We start from the raw sequence: 18,784 nt of genomic DNA, 5'->3' as shown, positions 1-18,784 counted from the left end.
TTTTTCGTCTGGCAGGCACCAGACAACAAGCCACGGAGGACCGTGGCTGCGGATGAGCATCCGCTGAAATGCCGCCGACAAGCGGCAACGTCAATAGGCATCGCCACCGAAATGCCTGCGAAAATCGGCAGCATTTCGGCGGTGACACCTCTGGATGATGATGCTTCTCGACAGCATTTCGGTGGATGCTCGTCCGCTGGCCAGTACGCAGGTGCACTTAGACGCCCCGGCGGGTGCCATGGCATCCGCGGGCACCACGTTGGGGACCCCTGACCTAGACTATCCCTGACATGTTTGTCCAACTTGTTCTTAAAAACTTAGTGATGGGGATTCCACAACCTCCCTTGTAAGCGTGTTCTAGAGCTTAACTTTCTTTATAGTTAGTTTAGATATTAGGAAAAACTTCCTAAATTTTCCTTGCTGAAGATAAAGCCTATTACTACTTGTCCTAGCCTGGTGGACGTGCAGAATAATAGATCACCATCTTCTTTATAACAGCCCTTATGTGAGGTACTTAGCTGAGACTTTCAGGGACGTGGTAGAATGGTCCCACACCCAGTCTGACAGCCTCTGTGCTGTTAAGGAGGTTGAAAGTCTCGGGGAAGAAGACTATCAAGCTGGAGTGGAGGGAAACAATCCTATAGTTGAGATCCGCCCTCCAGATGATGTCATGATATCCTCTCACACTGAGGATACTCCTCCTGGCGTGGGAACCCATTGTTAGGAAGAGCCAGGTAATAGTGATGGGGATTTGATTATTAGAATATAGATAGTTGGGTTTGTGATGACTGGGAGAACCATGTGGTAAATTGCCTGCAGGGTGTGAAGGTTGCAGATCTCACAAGACATCAAGACAGGCTTATGTGCAGTGCTGGAGAGGAGTTCAGGTACATGCCATGCAACTTTAACTCTGCTTTCTGTGGGTGACCCCCCAATACACACACTTATTTGCACCTGCCTTTGCGTTACAGGAGCGATCTCTTTCAGATAACCTGGAACCATCAGCTTGTGTATTATCTGACCTGTGTTAACTGCAGGGATTTTATTTTTATGATCCTGGTTTACACTGTCTAGCTGGGTCTCTTTTCAAATTAGATAATTAATTGTTTGGGGCAGAGACAGTATCTCGGTACCATACCTAGTACGGTGGGCCCCGATCCTAGCTGAGGGCTTTGGGCACTATTGCAATGTTAGGGGTTTTGTTTTTGTTTTTGTTTTTTTGGTCTGGGAATATTCTACTGTATGTGTGAGAATGCAGATACTCTGGGTTACTGTTGCAGTGCCCCATGGGTATATTCATTCATTGCCCTTTCTCAAGGAGAGGACTGTGCTGGGCTGCTTCCTGTTTGAGGAAAACTCTAGACTGGAATAACATTTTAAGATCAAAGTAATTGCTGATTTGTCTGACGCTATCAATCTTCATTTGGAGTGTTTTGCTGCTTTTGGCTTCCTAACTGTTTTGCACCACTGGTTTCCAATCCATCTGTTACTGGCAAATCTGAGCTCTGTCAAATCACAATTGAGATCAGAAGTGTAAGGACTACAATAAAAATATTTAGCACTATTATGGAACTTTTCTCACCTTCTGATGTGCCACTGTCTGAACAGCAAGCAGATATTTCATTTGACTGATATACTATACTATACTCTGTATTTAGGCCACCAGTAGACTATTTTATTACTTCCATCATAATGAACACTGTCTTGTTTTCATGTTAATGTTTTGGTTAATGCCTTTACCAACTTCTCTTCGTCTCCCCTTGTTCTGTTTCAGATGCATCCACTGGGACTGTGTAATAGCAATGATGAAGAGGACTTGTATGAATATGGCTGGGTAGGAGTTGTGAAACTGGAACAGCCTGAGTTGGAGCCTAAACCATGCCTCACTGTTCTGGGCAAGGTAAGGGAAAAAATGACCACCAATATTTTGGATAAATGGAGCTTGCAACTCTGTTTCTAAAAGGGGATAGTTCCCTCTTGTGACAAATGAGAAAAACTGGAGGAAACTTTTTCCCCCAAACAGCTCCTTTCTAAGGTCTCCCATGGGATATGGCACTTGTACCAAGCTTGAAAAAGGGCATTTCAGGTATGAAAAATGGCTGGGGGAGAGGAAAGATTTGGGCAAAGAAGGCCATTTAGCTCAAGGAGGAGTTTCAGCAAAGTATTGTGCTCTGCTGGTGGTGGTCTCATTGCAGTTATGCAGGGGGTGCATAAAACGGGGCAAAATGGGGAGATTCATGGACTCCAAGGCCAGAAGGGACTATTGTGATCACTTAGTCTGACCTGCTGTATAACACAGATCATAAAACTTTCCCAAAATAATTCCTGGAGCAGATCTTTTAGAAAAATATCCAATCTTATTTCAAAAATTGTCAGTTTTGGAGAATCCACCATGACCCTTGGTAAATTGTTCCAATGGTTAATTACTCTCACTGTCAAAAATTATGCCTTATTTCCAGTCTGAATTTGTCTAGCTTCAACTTCCAGCCATTGGATCATGTTAGAGCTTTCTCTGCTAGACTGAAGAGCTTATTAAATATTTCTTCCCCATGTGGGATCTTATAGACTGTAATCAAGTCACCACTTGCCCTTCTCTTTGTTAAACTAAATATATTGAGCTCTTTTCTGGGAGTTTTGTGAAGAAATGAGGCATGGAAAAATTTAGCAGATCTGTACTAGCTGGGGGTTAATGTGAAAGATGGAGGGAGGGAGGGACCAGAAAAGACCTGGGCCAATGTCCTGGTGAAAAGTTCAGCACTTTACTGCTGGGGAGTGGGTAGGGTACTGGGAGGTGTATGTCCCTGGGCCCTGCTTAGGGACTCAGTCTCTTGTACCAGTCTTTGGCTACTAGCTGCTTTCCCAGCCTCCTCTGGCAGATGGAAAGTGGGAGAACCCTTCCTGCCGTGCTGCCCCCACCCGACCAGGGCCTCTGGATTATTTGGGTTGTGGAGGGAGGATATATAATAATTAATGGAGATATCCTATCTCCTGGAATTGGAAGGGACCTTGCAAGGTCATCGAGTCCAGCCCCCTGCCTTCACTAGCAGGACCAAGTGCTGATTTTGCCCCAGATCCCTAAGTGGCCCCCTCAAGGATTGAACTCACAACCCTGGGTTTAGCAGGCCAATGCTCAAAGCACGGAGCTATCCCTCCCCCCGGGATATAAAGTCATATCTTTGACTTTCACCAGAGTAGGGAGTTTCTTTGCTTCTTCTCCACCCTCCTGGCTACTAGAAAAGCAGGAGAGTCTTTTGCTATTCTATCCATCCCCAATCTCTCTGTTTCCATGAGGGTATCTGAGCTATTGTACCCTGCACCATTTCCTTTTTGTGAGTTCTCCTCTCCAGAGGATAGCTCCGGTGACTCAGCTGTAGCTCAGGGCTATAGCAATCCAGCAACAGCAGTACTATAGAATGGACTGGATTCTTGGCAGTTTTACTACAGACCACAGGATTCTGAATACGAGCCATAAAATTTACCAGTCCTGTTAACTTCACGTTGCCACTGGGTGAGGCTCTCAGCAGCTGGGGCACTAGAATTACTCTGACAGTAACTTTAGACTAGAAGACTCCAAACTCCGTGTCCTCAGTTCTGCTATCCTGGTTCAGTGTCCAGCTCTCTTGATCTTCCAGCCAAAGTCCTGCTTGACCATTTATATTCTAGGATTAGTGTTTTTCAAAGACTAATGTTTAAACAAGAGATGACATTATAGATGCAGTTGGAAGTGACACCTAGTTGAGGTTGCCTAATGCTTTCCATTATAAGAACTTGTTTTACAGCCCTGGCTGTCTTGAGACTAAATGTTTTTTTTAAAAGCTTCAGCAAAAACTGATTAGCATTTCTAAGAACAAGTTTAGGGAAAAAAAAGCTTAGCCCATTTTTAAAAAGTTCTTGCAATCTTTTCATTGAGAACTTCTAGTGCCTCCATGCGTTGGATCAAGGACTCGAAATGTGATGTGTGGAGGGTGCCATGGTGTCAGAGAGATGCCTTTGTCATACCTGTGAAAATACAACCAAATTTAGCTATGTTATATGCTTCTGAAAATCACCATTTCTACATGATCTGTAGAGATTTGTTAGCAGTTGGGAGCAAAGTTCTCTGAACATTCTGTCTGCACTGAGCATGCTCCAGTCCAGGATTGTAGATGCTGAGCAGGACTTTCCTTGCATTGATTCTGCCAGCAGCACTGGGATCATGTGGTGCAAGGCACCAGAAGTAAGAACAGAGAGACTAACTTTTTTGTGCTCTCAGTGCACCCTCTGCGGGTGCCCAGGCAGCATGGAGGAGAAAGGGAAAGCATCCTGACTCAAATGCAGGGTGTTGAGGAGTAGGTTTGGTTGGGGACAGTCTCTGAGGGATGGGAGCACAAGAGGCTGTAACCCCTAGAGAAAAATCTTTTCCAGAACTTGAAACTAAAACCAGGATTTCAGAGCCCCCAGCATTCCTCTGCTGTCTAGCAAATAGCTGTGAAAATTACTGGCAAAGTGTGAATCTCATCCCCCTCTGGTGTCAGGGCCTCATAGAGGATAACAGCCTTCTACTGCTACCAGTCATCGTTGGCTTGTGCTATGGATTAAAAGGTTCCTACCCTGCTGATGACCCATGTGGAGGTCTGTATTGCTCCATGTCATAGAATTTTGAGGTTTTTTATATATATAATATATATATATATAAAAATAAATAAATTTAGGAAGTTTATATACAATGAAACTATATTAAGGTTGAAAAGTCAAGCACTCAAACTTTTAAAAAATGCCAATATTAAGGTTGCCTGTGCAATCTTAATTCAGCTCCTTATATGTATAAATTGTGATTGTGATCATGTGATTAAAAACTATTTTTGCCACAGCACCCCTCCCTCAGTTTATAGAGTAAATGGTGCTCTGGAAATGAATCTGGGTTGTGTAGTGAATGAGGTTATAGGTTATAGAACCCCCGCCTCATTTGTTGAATTGAAAGGTGTATTGGGAAGGAGATGGTATTCTAGAAAGAGGAAAAGATGATCTTGTGGCTGAGTTAATTTAATGCCACCCTTGAACACTGAATTCTATCCGTGTCTGTGCCACAGAGTTCCTATGTCATGCTTAGCAAGTTATTTAAACCAAACTTTTCACAGATGGCATCATTTTCTGGGTGTCTGACTCGAGATAGCTGAGGTCTGATTTCTGGAAGTGCTGAGTGCTCATAACTACAACTGTGCTTTGACTATATAAAGTACAATAAAAATGCTCTAAAAAAGGAAGAATCAACTAAAAAATCTGGCCCCCTAGGCATCTTAAGTTGGGAACCCAAATAATAGACATTTTAGGCAATTTTGGCTTTAATCTCTGTGCCTCCATTCCTTATCTGCAAATTGGGAATAATATCACTTTACCTTACAGGAGTGTTGTGAAGATAAATTCATTGTTTGTGAAGACACTGTGGTGATGGGCATTATAGAAAAGCCTGTGAGGATATTAATAATTCTGTATTCAGTTCAGGGTTTGACCTGTGTGCAGTAAATAAGGCCTGAAGCCATATAACGAATAAGGATTAAAAAAAATTGAATGAGTCAACATCATCCAGACTGTGCTCTGAAAGAAGCAGGAGTCCTCTTGTGGGGGAAGGGGGGAAACATATACCTGAAGATATCATAATGTGTACACACAAGGATGCTGAATTAAGATTTTCATGGAAAACCTTAATTCTGGCATTTTCTAACTTTTGAGTCCTTGACTTCGCAACCTTAATGCTCTTGCTGTGTGCATTTATGTATGTAATTAAACTATAGAACAGGGATCGGCAACCTTTCCGAAGTGGTGTGCTGACTCTTAATTTATTCACTCTAATTTAAGGTTTCACATGCCGGTAATACATTTTAACGTTTTTAGGTCTCTTTCTATTGTTGTATGTAAAGTAAATAAGGTTTTTAAAATGTTTAAGAAGCTTCATTTAAAATGCAGAGCCTCCCGGACCGGTGGCCAGGACCCGGGCAGTGTGAGTGCCACTGAAAATCATTTAGTGTGCCACCTTCGGCACGCGTACCATAGGTTGCCTACCCTGCTGTAGAATGATGTTGGTTTGCAGAGTCAGTTATTTCTCCATTCTACATCTCTGACATTTATAGCCCATTACATTTTTACGATTTGTGGTGAATTGTTATTTCTCATTATGCTGAAGGGCTGATGCTGGAATTGGGCAGATGCAGTGATGGAGCATGCTTGACATTCCTGTGACTGAAATAATTTCAGGAGCATTGCTCCAACCTGCTATCATGGCCTTTCCCCTGACTAATTGCTTTAGTGTGGGAGATAGCCCTAGTAAAGCCACCCTTTCAGGGAGTGAGAGAAAGTGTGGGGGCCTGAATATGCCTTCCAAGCTTCAGATACCTTTGATTTCAGCTGTGCCAAAGCAACTTGTTCACTGTGTTTTTTGTTAAGCCATTTGAGGATCCTCCCCATCCTCATTTCTCACAATTGATGTCACACCTTCCCACAAACATCTTGCAGATGGCATCTACTAAAGGTAATTTTCATTGCCCTCCTGTTCAAGCTTGGTTCTCACTGGACGCTGAGACAGCAAGGAAGGAGTGTTCAAAGGCTTTGTTTTTTGGCTATGGAGTCACAAAGTCACTTCCACAGCACATTGTTATCTGAAATGCAGTGGATCTCCCATAAACCAGGATTTAAAGGATTCCTTTTTTATTGAGTGCTGGCAAATTAAGTCTCCTTTACTCTTCATCTTACACACAATTCTCATAATACAATTTCCAGTATAGATTCAAAAGTTAGAAGTGTGCAAAGGGCAGACACAAGCCTGAGAGTCTTGTTGCAAATTCAGTTGGGAGTTCTGCATTGCAAGGATTTGGAACAAGGCTTGTGCTGTCTAATAGTTTGTATAGCAGCTTTCATGAATTCTAAGGTTCTGTACAGGGCATAAAAGATAGTACAAACCAGAATACAGCAGATTAAAAGAAACAAAGTTTAGATTTAAACAAACTAGGTCATAGTGGTCAGTTTCCTGGGAAGGATAAATGACTTAGGTTCTGTAAACATGTGCATGGAACAGTATGAACAGCTGTAAGTGTCAAAAAGATAATTTTGCAACTTTATTCAGACATCAGCAAATGCATACCTGTAAAGGAGCAGGAGATGAGAAAAGGAACAATGAAAAATCAAATGACCCATGGAATTTGGACAGAATGTAAGCCAAAAAGGGATCAGGCAAGAAGACCAACAAGGGGATCATTAGTGATTGAGGCAAGAAAAAAGCAAAGCATGGACCAGAATGTGGAAATAGCTACCAGATGGCATCTACATAAACAATGAGAGAGATCTGAATGAAGTGATATTCATCAGGCTCAGTCTAAAGTGATATGGGAGAAGTAAATCTTAACATACTTTTGTATATGCAGTGTAGTTGTAGCCGTGTCGGTCCCAGGATATTAGAGAGAGAAGGCGGGTGAGCTAATATCTTTTATTGGACCAACTTCTGTTGGTGAGAGAGACAAGCTCTTGAGCCGCACAGACCTCAGTGCCCAGACCTGAAGAATAGCCCTCTGTGGCTCGAAAGCTTGTCTCTCTCACCAACAAAAGTTGGTCCAATAAATAATATTCCCTTACCTGCCTTGTCTCTCTAATACTTGTATATAGGAAGTGGCAATAGGTCCTGAAAACATAAACTTCTGGTTTTTCACTTATGTTAAATGCTAAAAAATTCTTGAATCCCTAACTAATGATCTCAGCCAGAGAGCATGAAATTAGGAGACACACATCCTCAGGATAAACCAAAAAGAGCCTGTCTCTACATCTTCTGCATGCAGAAAGTAATTAGACCCCTGACAATTAAAGCATCAAGTGTCTGCAGATACAGAGGAAAAAAGCAGTAGCTTAAGAAGAGGTCTGTGGAACATTCCATAAGAAGATCAAAAGATTCATGTGAGTTTTTTGCCATCAGCTACACAATAGAATAATCTTTGAGCAATTGTAGGGCTCAAGTCATGAGTGGGAAACTCAGATGCAATGTAGCTGGCAACCCTTGCATAACTAGCTAGTGGCCAGGATTGGGAATGGCAGACAATATTTCACCTGCATGTCACCAGTGACCACCGTGAATCCTGAGCAGGTTGGTTGTGACAGACAATTACCATCTGATCGCTCTTTTTGGCCTGTATGGAATGACTGTGGGCTCAGTCCAGTTCCCAGTAGAAAGGTGAACCCACCACAGACCTACCACCATAATTGTCATTAATTGCTTCCCGCTGTTGGTAGTCTTAAACAAGACACTAAAGAGCCCTGGAAACTATTTGTTTCCACCCTTCTTGCTAATCCCACCACATCAGGACTGAGGCATGTTGGCAGATGGTGCATGGTGGAAGTTTGCATTGCCACTGCCTTGGCTGTTCTGGTTCTGTGTATAAACAGAGAATTCTAGTCTCCAGGGCTTTCAAACCAGTAATTTTCATGAGCACTGAACACATGGACAGATGTGGACGCACACACTATGATCCTCAAAAGCCAATCTGTGGGAATAATGTGTTTTAAGCATCTAATCAACCTAACTGTAGAAACCAGTGTGACTACAGTATCTGCCAAGGCTAAGAAAATGAATATAACGTAGCAGGAGGTGACGGGAGACTGGCTGCATTTGACTTCTAGCTGCTATTGTTAAGAGTCCTCCTAGCAATTTGGACTCCAGGGAAACAAGGATAGAAAAAATTAATAGGGTATAAATACAGTACAAGTGCTACCCTCAAACAAAAGTGCATCTGCAAGGTCTAGTTGTAAACAATGGTAATAAACTTTGTATTCTCTCTCTTGTGTCCCTTTTAAGAAAATGCCCAATGTAGAAAGATTCCTGGCAGATTGTTGCAGCCTTTGTGGAAGAAGGGAAAGCCTGTTGGGAAGTGGAGTTCATAGCAACACAAGGATTTTAAGTGAAATACATGTTGGTGTTGCCAAAAGTTTCTTTAAAGAAAAAAGTCTTAGTTATTTTTCACTTCCTCTGCTATTCATAGATTCTAGGACTGGAAGGGACCTCAAGAGGTCGAGTCCAGTCCCCTGCCCTAATGGCAGGACCATTAGAGAAGCCTGAACACCTCTCATATTGTCTTTCCCCTTTCCCCCAAAAAAGTGTCAAATAATGGTTTTAACATAGAATCATAGAATATCAGGGTTGGAAGGGACCTCAGGAGGTCATCTAGTCCCACCCCCTGCTCAAAGCAGGACCGATTCCCAACTAAATCATCCCAGCCATGGCTTTGTCAAGCCGGGCCTTAGATACTTGGGATATAGTCCACTGGGACAGTCTGGCTGAGTATCTCCACTAGTGTGTCCATGGCTGAGATTATAAACTTTGTGATCATCTTCTTTGTCTGGGTTGTTTCCGTAGAATGGAGGAAAATAGCAAACCTGCCTATTTTTCCAGTAGACCCAGGTATAATGGAAATAGTTTGAGTTAACAAATCAAGTAAATATTTTGAAACCTCAACAAAGATATGAAAGTTAAGATCTGTCTACTGAATTTTTTTTTTACTTGCAGATGCAAATAGTTCCTCTTTCAAAAGACATTTTTGTAGAATAGATGAACTAGTCTGTGTAAAAACCCAAGATGCAGGGCTGTTGAACTTTAATTCCATAATGAGCCGTAGGCCACTGGGAGAGATTCTGCTTTGTCTTTGCCTTCTGACGAACGCAGCAACATAATTGCAGCTGGAGTTTCTACTCCTTTCCCAGATCCCCATGGATTTTCTAACTCTGAAGTCAGGTTGGAATCTGCCAGTAACTCTCCTTCATCCTTAATTCCATTGGAAGCCATTCTGTTAACTGTGAGAACTAAGTTTTTTTTTATGTGGAAAGTGGTGTATAAAAAGTTGGATTATTTAATCTGGCAGTTTGATGGTAGGAAGAAAATTGGTACTGTGGAAATAAAGAAAAGGGTTTGCACAGAAGTTTAACTTAAATTGATTTAAAAAATAATTAACATCCACACAGAACATTGTACATATTTATCAGTTTAAAACCAGTTTATATCTGTTTACCTTGCATCTATGAATTACAGACTGCAAATTGAACCAATATAAACTAGATTTAAACAGATATAAGAGTGTCTATATACAGAGCTGCCACAGTTTAACGAAATTGGTTTAAAATCACACTTTCAGTTATACTTCTGCAACTTTGTGTGGACCAGGCTTGAAGATGACTCAGAAGATCAAGGAACATCAGGAGCTGTGTAGAAAGGTGCCATTAGGAATAACAGGGAAAGTGTCAGAATGAGAGTGTGTCAGGTGGGTGAGGAGCGCTAAGCTTTCTCACATTAGAAAGCAAGAGGGAGAGAACTGAGGATGAATTTAAGTAAAGGGAAAAAGTCACAATCTGAAATATAAGTGTTGTCTATCCATAACACAGTGATCTATCTGTTTGGTACAAGGATTCTTCTCAGGGCAGAACAATAGTCTGTGTTTTCAGTAGCTTTACACCAGTTCTCTATCCGCTCATTAAATAGGCCCAGTATTTAAGAACAAGAATGTTTTTAATTCTAGAGAGATCTTTGCATCACAAGAAATCTGTCCAGCAAGACTGAGCATTATATGATGTAATGGAAGGACAATCACAAGAGTGTCATACTCTTTGCTCCCCCTCTAAAAACAGCTCCCATTTCAGCACCAGTGAAAACTGGGTCCTGGTTGGGCAAGGGGTGTGTGTGGCAGCCTTGATTTAGCATCTCCTTTGATCACAGTGCAGTCCTGTTTAAGGCACCGCTGCATGCAGGCGAAGCAAAGGCCTGGGCTTTACTGATCTGATGAGCTCCTGAATAGGGCTGGAAGGGGAATGAAGAAGGAAGAAGAAAGCTTTGAAAATGAAAAGGAAACCCCATGAACCCAACAAGCATTATTGGCTGGATTTGCCTACCAGGGAGCCGCTCAGTTTCTGCCAGGCTAATTCTGCTTCATTCCCCCTGCCCCTCCTCCCTCCTCTTCTTTCAGACTGTTGTTTTTTTTGTTTTGTTTTTGAATCATGGCTGTTGCTCCTTGGTTCTCAGGCTGGGAACCCACTGAGCCTGTTGCCATGGTCACTGGGAAGCTCTTAGTGCCATGTGCTTCAAAGGGAACCTTTTCCCCTTCTAGAATTCCTGCCTTCTCAATGCAGGCAGCACAATGAAACTCGTTCTCCGTTGGCCAGGCCTCTCCCCCACACGCTGCAACAGCACAACCTTGCCTTGCCCTGTTTTCCAGAGTAAAGTTGTCTGAAGTTACAATGAAAGTGCCTGCACATGCTGCATGGCTGCAGGCAGGGAGTGCCTGCCTGTGTGATGCACGCAAACTTGTGTGTGGTTCTTTCACTGGTGAATTACCAATGCTGACTGACTGATTTTAAATAAGTTAAACTGATGGAACCTAGAATTACTAGTGCCCTGCCTTTTTCTCTATGATACCAGGGCAGGACCAGAGTCAGAATGGCTAGCAAGAGACTATACTGAAGACCAGCTTTAAGCCACAAAACCTGCCCTCTCATACAAGCCTCAAAGTCCTCGGGAAGGGATTTATTTTTCTGTGCCCCTCCTAAGGTCCACCAAAGAGGGATTTACCTTCTGTGGCTCTTAGGAGGTGAGCAATAGCATGGCTTCATTCCCATGGATCTCAGCAAGAGGGAGAATGCACCCAGCTCTAAACCGGCTGGCATTCCTCAGTCCAGCGTTAGGATTTCTTAAAAAGCGAAGTATACTTCCACCATCTCCTCCCCCAATGAACCCATTTATTGCTTTATTTATTGCCCTTGAACTTGAATCAGAGCATATCTACATTAAGACTGACTAGAAGAACCTCTTGTGTTATGTCATAATGATAATATTTTATTGCAGTTGCCATGGGTTAGAGTTAAGGTTGTGGTTGCTGTCGGAGTGAGAGTCAGCATCTTGTTTGGGAAGTGTAGCCATGGCTTCTAATTGTTTGGCTTTCTAATGGGTTTTTTAATTCAAACATTCTTACCAGGTACACTTAAACTGCAGATCTACAGATGCAGCCCTAAGGCCAATTTATGGAGTGGTCTGTTCTAACGGGAATGGGTTTTAGTTTGGATTTAGTGGAATATTTAAGAATCTGGAAATAAAATTGAACAATAATTATAAATCTGGCTTACCTTTCATTTGTCCACTCATTGTATTGGAGTTATGTCCCAGAATGTTGTGACCCTGACTTGAGTTCCTTCACTTTGTGAGGTTGGCTGCTTTTCTTGTCCAGTTCTAGGTCTTACTCAGTCTTTGTTTCCAAATGGTATCTACGTAAGGTGTACCTATAAGCCTTTGCAGGCAGAGCTGTTCAAATTCTTAACCAAGCATTTAGGAAGGATAACGTTTTCAGGCCAGAAGTGCAGTGTGTATTTAATATTAGATCATCAACAGTGTGCTTTGGCACTGTGCAGAAAATAGAGGGTAAAGTTTTGCCACAAGGAGCATGTTTTAAAATAGACACTAGGAACTTAACTCACCAGTTAATCCACAGAAGAGTCCATAAAGCACTTTAAAAAACTGCCATCTACAAAATGCCTCTCAAGAAACCAGCTCCTGGAAACTCAGTTGAAATGTTGATGCTCCATCAGTTCTGCTTGCAGAAGCTTCTGGTACCCCTGAGATAGGACACATGCCAGAGAAGACAGTCTGATAAGAACCCTTCCCCTCCCCCCCCAATCTCAGATTTTATTACCAATTCATTTGTCAGGTAGGGGACCCATACCTAATAGGGGCCCTTTTTAGGGAGGGCTCCTGGGACATTGTACAGTTACAAGTTTATTACCATATACCAGTTAATACTTGTACAGTACTTGAAGACAGAATTTTAAGTACTAAGTTGTTTCTCTCCTACTAGTCACTTTTCCCATGTGAGCCTCTGACTTCCTACAAATCTGTGGCTCCATCCAGCTTGCTGCAAGAAAATTCAGAATCAGACACACTTCTCCCCAGCAGTAAATTCATTTGCATTTGAAAATAGTTTTACATTACATTTCGTATTTCTGAGCCAGGTGTTAACCATTTTGTTCACAAATGGTATTTGCGAGCTGCTGAAACAGAAATAAAGCAGGTGGTAAACTAGTTTGTATCTAGGACTTTAAAATTAAAGTCAGGCATGTAATTATGTGCACAAAAGAAAGTGCAATTGCTTTCCTAACCTGCATACGTAATTACTATGATGCATGCACAAATTGGGTAGTTGAATGTAGAAACAATTAAATCTGTTCCAGTTGTAGGAATTGCATATGCAAAGAAGGGTACAGTTGCATGCCTATCTTGTTTTAAAAATCATGGATGAGCTACATAGTATTTTGTGGAACTAAAATTCAGTGAAGATGTGTTTAAATCCCTTAGGCTTAAAAAACTCAACTCAGGTCCCTAATATTTAAACAATATTTAACTTTAATATTTAACATTCTCTTTGAGAGAAGTAATTCAGACGTTGAAAGTTTGTAGTAGCCCTACTACAAGGCCTATCATTTTCTGTGAAAAGAGGGGAAACCATTCTGAGTCCAAAATGGAAGAGCTCTTTCGAATGAGATTAGGCTGGTCTGGCATACATTTCCAATGCTAGCTCATAAGAACATAAGAATGGCCATACTGGGTCAGACCAAACGTCCATCCAACCCAGTATCCTGTCTGCCGACAGTGGCCAATGCCAGGTGCCCCAGAGGGAGTGAACCTAACAGGTAATGATCAAGTGATCTCTCTCCTGCTATACATCTCCACTCTCTGACAAACAGAGGCTAGGGACATCATTCCTTACCCATCCTGGCTAATAGCCATAACCTCCATGAATTTATCTAGTTCTCTTTTAAACCCTGTTACAGTCCTAGCCTTCACAACCTCTTCAGGCAAGGAGTTCCACAGGTTGACTGTGTGTTCTGTGAAGAACTACTTCCTTTTATTTGTTTTAAACCTGCTGCCCATAGTTCCGCAATTTCACATTTGAGTTTTCAGAACTCATGGGTGAATGCCATCTGGTCCCGGTGACTTGTTACTGTTAAGTTTGTCAATTAATTCCAAAATCTCCTCTAATGACACTTCAATCTGTGACAATTCCTCAGATTTGTCACCAACAAAGGAAGGCTCAGGTTTGGGAATCTCCCTAACATCCTCAGCCGTGAAGACTGAAGCAAAGAATTAATTTAGTTTCTCCACAATGACTTTATCGTCTTTTTAAGTACTCCTTTTTTATCTCGATTGTCCAGGGACCCCACTGGTTGTTTAGCAGGCTTTAGATCATAGATCTAAAAGGCAAGAGCAACCACTGTGCCCTTAGGATGTCGCCCAGTAATTCTTGCATTGGAGGGAATTTTATCCTACTGTGTAAGTGAACACTTTCAATCCCAGTTACTTACGGCTAAACCAGCACATGTAATTTAGAAAAAAAAACCAATCTTGATTTAAAGACTTCAAGGGATGATGAATCCATCACATTCCTCGGTAAGATGCTCCAATAGTTTATTACCCTTATGGATTTAAAACAAAGTAGCTCCTTGTTTCCAGTTTGAAATTTTCTAATTTCAACTTCCAGTCAATGGGACTTGTTATGGATTGTCTGTTATCTTTAAGCAGCCCTTAAATTCAGAGTTACTTACTAGAGGATTATACACTATTCTCAAGTCTAGAGCATATATATGCTTTATATTCTTTTAAAAATATTATATTAATTATGGGGACAAATGCTTCATTTAACTAAGGCTATACACAGATAACTGAGGAAGAACAGGGGCTCTGCAATGCCTTAATGGGAGCCAAGGGAACAGACAGCTTTATTCTGTTAAAACATACAGTTGAAAGGGGCTGCCACTTCAAGACTAGTTGCTAAAAATGAAGGGTACCCAAAAAAAAAAAAAGAGAGAGAACCAGTTCAACATCAGTAAAGAGCATGAAGATGCAAGGAAAAGAGTGTAAGTGTTTGGAGGAGAGAAGAGCTCTAATATGTAGAATAAACTAGCAGGAGAGCATTAGATACAGATCTGTCCACTGTGGGTCCTATGGCAGGAGCAGCTTCCTTAAGACTCATGTCTCAGAAGGGATCTTGGTAATTGTGCTGGTATTTTCACATTGTATTTTTACGTCCATCTATCTCAGGCACCCATATTCTTATTTACTTAGTGCCAATAGTATACAGCTTGGTGCGGTACAATCACTATCCTGAGATATCAAGTATCAGAGAGGTAGCCATGTTAGTCTGGATCTGTAAAAAGTGACAGAGTCCTGTGGCACCTTATAGACTAACAGACGTATTGGAGTATAAGCTTTCGTGGGTGAATACCTACTTCGTCAGACGTATTCACCCACGAAAGCTTATGCTCCAATACGTCTGTTAGTCTATAAGGTGCCACAGGACTCCTTGTCGCTTTATCCTGAGATGCTAACAGAGCTGCACAGGGAGATCCAGAGACAGGATAATACTTGTTCTGTTTTTAAAATCTATTTGCCTCTAGGAAGATGTGAGGTTTCCATAATAGCATTTGTTGTGCTTGACTAGTTTGAAGTACATTGACTAGCTAAAGTCTAATCTTCATCATGTCCCTGTGGGGTAAGCAGGTATTATGGGATGGATATAAATGGAGGGAAAGAGAGGAAATTATTTGCCCACAGCCACCAAGTGATTCCTCAGAAAAGGCATGATGAGAACTATGTACCTCCTGCTTCCCTGCTCAATCCTCCAGACCATTCTACTTTCCAACTGCAAGCCTATTTAACAGATTTAAGAGGGACTTGAATGGGGAGAAGGAAGTGACTTGGCAAACTGGTTCAGGTGGGCAGTGCATGCATAGAAACAGGAATCGGAGATAATTATCATTGGTGGAATGCAGGGGATGTGTGGGGAAACATAAAACAAGGTCTGAGATGTAGGTTAAGCTAGCATTGTGAAGTTCCATGAAGGTGAGGACAAAGTTTTAAACTTGAGATACACCTTTTCTCTTGTCTTTCCTCCTAACCCTTTCTTTTGGCTCCACAATTATTTCATGTCTTGATTTCAGCAGTCTCTTTAAGGAAGAGTAAGTGGAAGGATGTGAGAAGGGGAAAGACAATGTTCAGTTGACAGGTGAGGGAGCTAATTGTGGATGGCAATCCAGGAGTGCATCAGGAGGAGAGGGTGTAAGATAAGGAATTTGATCTCAGCCATGTTAAGTGCCATACAGAAAGAAATATCAGAGAGAGGCTGGCATGGGGCTGGACAGAGACCCCTACTTATGGAGAAGTAGATGCGTATGTTGTCAGTGTAGAGATATCAACCAGATATAAGAGGTGTGAGGAGAACAGCAGGGACTACAGAATAACAGCCAGTGTCAAAAGTCAGAGATATTAGCCTTTCACTATTACATTGACATCCTCAGACTTTCACTGTGTATTTTTATAACATGGAAAGAGCGGCAGCAGCATGCAAATAAAGACACATCTTATGCTTTTCCCTTTGGCCTCTCCACAGATTTGCTAACAGTGGATCAGCTCTGCATAAATGTTCCTTTTAGGACTGAGTCCTCCACAATCCCATCAAACAAACGTGGAGCTAAAGAAACCACTGTTATTTTCTGACACTTGTTTCTGGTGTCTTTACTCAGGCAGAACTCCCACTGAAGTCACTGGAAGTTCTGGCTGAGTTAAGACTGAGGAGGACTTCAGGACTTGGCCTGTTTTTCAGTTGGGTAAGATTTTAGAACTCCATAATTGTACATGGTTTGTGACTCATTTTACAAGTCCATGATATGCATTTCATGCCACAAAGAGCTTATAGACCAAATCAATACATGTGATAACTGAAACAGCTACAGTTGGAAGGCTACATGAAAGAATGGATTTGGAGGCAACAAGAAGTGGTTGGCTAAGAAATGAGGTTGCATGAAGCACAGGAATGATAACAAAGGAAAGCTGGCAAGCAGAGTGAGATAAAGGAGCAGTAAGATGAAGAGAGCAGGGAGCAGACGTGGAGGCAGGGAATGGGATTGTTCAGGGCTTTGCAGAGGCGAGTGAAGAGCCAGAATTCAGTGCACTAAAAATGAGAATGGGGTGATATAATCAGAAGTGCAGTGGAGTTTTGGATAGATTGGCAGGGAGATTAGAGGGGGAGGGGTTCCATATTCACAGTAAGAGACAGACAAGTTTTAGCAGTAGTGATGAAAAAGAAATAGATTTTTAGAGAAGTTGCAAAGAAAGAAGTTAGGAGCATTTTGCAAGAAACTTCAGGGACATAGGGCTTGGTGGAAGAGGAGTTTAATACAACTCAAAACTTATGAGGTTGAACCTCCCTTTCCACTCCCAGAAAGATGACTTTCTAGAAGCTATTGCTCCCCTCTGAACTTCATCTCTGAATGTCTTCACAATGGCTACACAGATGTACTTAAGGGTATCTGCATCTGTAGCATGTGGCAATTTTGTGTTTTGTGTAGTTCAAAGGTCTAATTCCAAGTGGGATAGGTATCCATTTCACAAATGAAGAAAAATTAGCATTAAAATGTCCCCTTTGTCAGCAGAGAGCATGGACTGAACTTCCTTTATTATCCTATAGGATGGTCCCGCTAGCTCAGGACTGAGGTGTATTTGTGAGCGGTGAGCTGTGCTAAGTTACCAGCACGAGATTCACACTGAGACATTTAATGAAAGTAAAAAGAATGCATGTGCATGTTCTGGTGCGTCAGCCATCATCTGGACATGGGTACACAGGTTTTTCTGGCGAATAGGTCTGTATCTGGAAGTTTGATTCCCAACAAATCTTTAAAAATACCCCAGAGATTTTCTAGCTGCCCAGCCCTGGATGCTTGAGGAGAGTGCCAAAAGACTTGGAGAGAACTGACCTTAGTCTCCAGGCATCTGAACAGGGAGACATGTGCTTGGCTGATGGGACAGATAGTTATCTTTTTTTTTTTTTTCTTACTGTTTTTGGGGAAGACAAGTTGGTTCCTCAGAGCTCCAAAGACCTAAACTTTTAAGCCCATGAACAGTGTTGAAACAACCAAAAGCTCCTTTGGGCCGACTCTAAGGGACTAATGAGCCAGCCTGGCTGTTTATGGGCTGTGGTTAACCTCTTGCAAGTTAGGATTTCCTGTCACCAGCAACGGACGGTGACCGCCAGCACCACAGTGTTAATGATGAGGTAGGGGCTGATTGAATGGCTGGACTCCAGACAGCAGCCTTCACTGGCAGAGAATCAAGTGGCTAAGGGGGAAAACACTGATGTCTACAAGAGAAATAACACAAACTCCAAACCTATAATTCCCAAGTTTAAAAAAAGAAAGGGAGAAAGAAAGTGGGGAGAATTTCAAACCAAACCAAGCTTTTATCTCTGCATTCTGAACAGAAAACTGTTCCTCAGCAAAATCGGCTGCAAAAGCCAGGCCAGTTAAAACAGTATATAGGCAGCTTGCCTCCAAGTAACCAGAAATTGTTGGCTCTGAGGAGCCAACCTGCTGGGAGACGTTATCCAAGCAACGGCCTGAATGTAATTCCTCCCGCTGTGGAATGGCTCTTTGGCAAATGAAGACCCTAATTAGAGAAGGACGGGTTTCTATTTTGTTTTTCTTTAATCCTTACCCTGAGGCCTTTGCAATACAGCCATGTCTCTGCTTGTGTGGAAAGAAGTTTCCAGTTTCCCTTTGTAACAAGAACCCTTTTTCTGGGGAAAAAAGCAACAAACTAACATGGGCCCACCATCCTTTGGGTCCCTGAAACTAACCTAATCCAAAACCAAGCACCATTATGTTTTGAAAAGGTGATCATGTCATCTTTCATTAGCCACTAATGCAAAGTTGCTGACCAAATCAGAGTACTTCCTGGACCCAGTAT

The 18,784-nt window shown here is 42.0% G+C and overlaps 1 protein-coding gene across 1 annotated transcript in view; it reads left to right on the top strand.

Moving 5' to 3' along the window:
* Window positions 1-1,774: 1,774 nt before the first annotated feature.
* ZNRF3 (zinc and ring finger 3) overlaps window positions 1,775-18,784 on the top strand; it is a 49,750-nt gene continuing 32,740 nt past the window's right edge. Inside the window, exon 1 of the mRNA XM_024196917.2 lies at window positions 1,775-1,900. Within this exon, the coding sequence (XP_024052685.2) occupies window positions 1,775-1,900 (126 nt within the window). The remainder of the gene's footprint in view (window positions 1,901-18,784) is intronic.

The sequence above is a fragment of the Terrapene carolina genome, unplaced genomic scaffold (genome assembly GCF_002925995.2).
Source record: "Terrapene carolina triunguis isolate 2854851 unplaced genomic scaffold, T_m_triunguis-2.0 Scaffold234, whole genome shotgun sequence".
NCBI lineage: Eukaryota > Metazoa > Chordata > Testudines > Emydidae > Terrapene > Terrapene triunguis.
The sequence above is the reverse complement of the archived record's forward strand: the minus strand, read 5'-3'. Positions and strand labels throughout refer to the sequence as shown.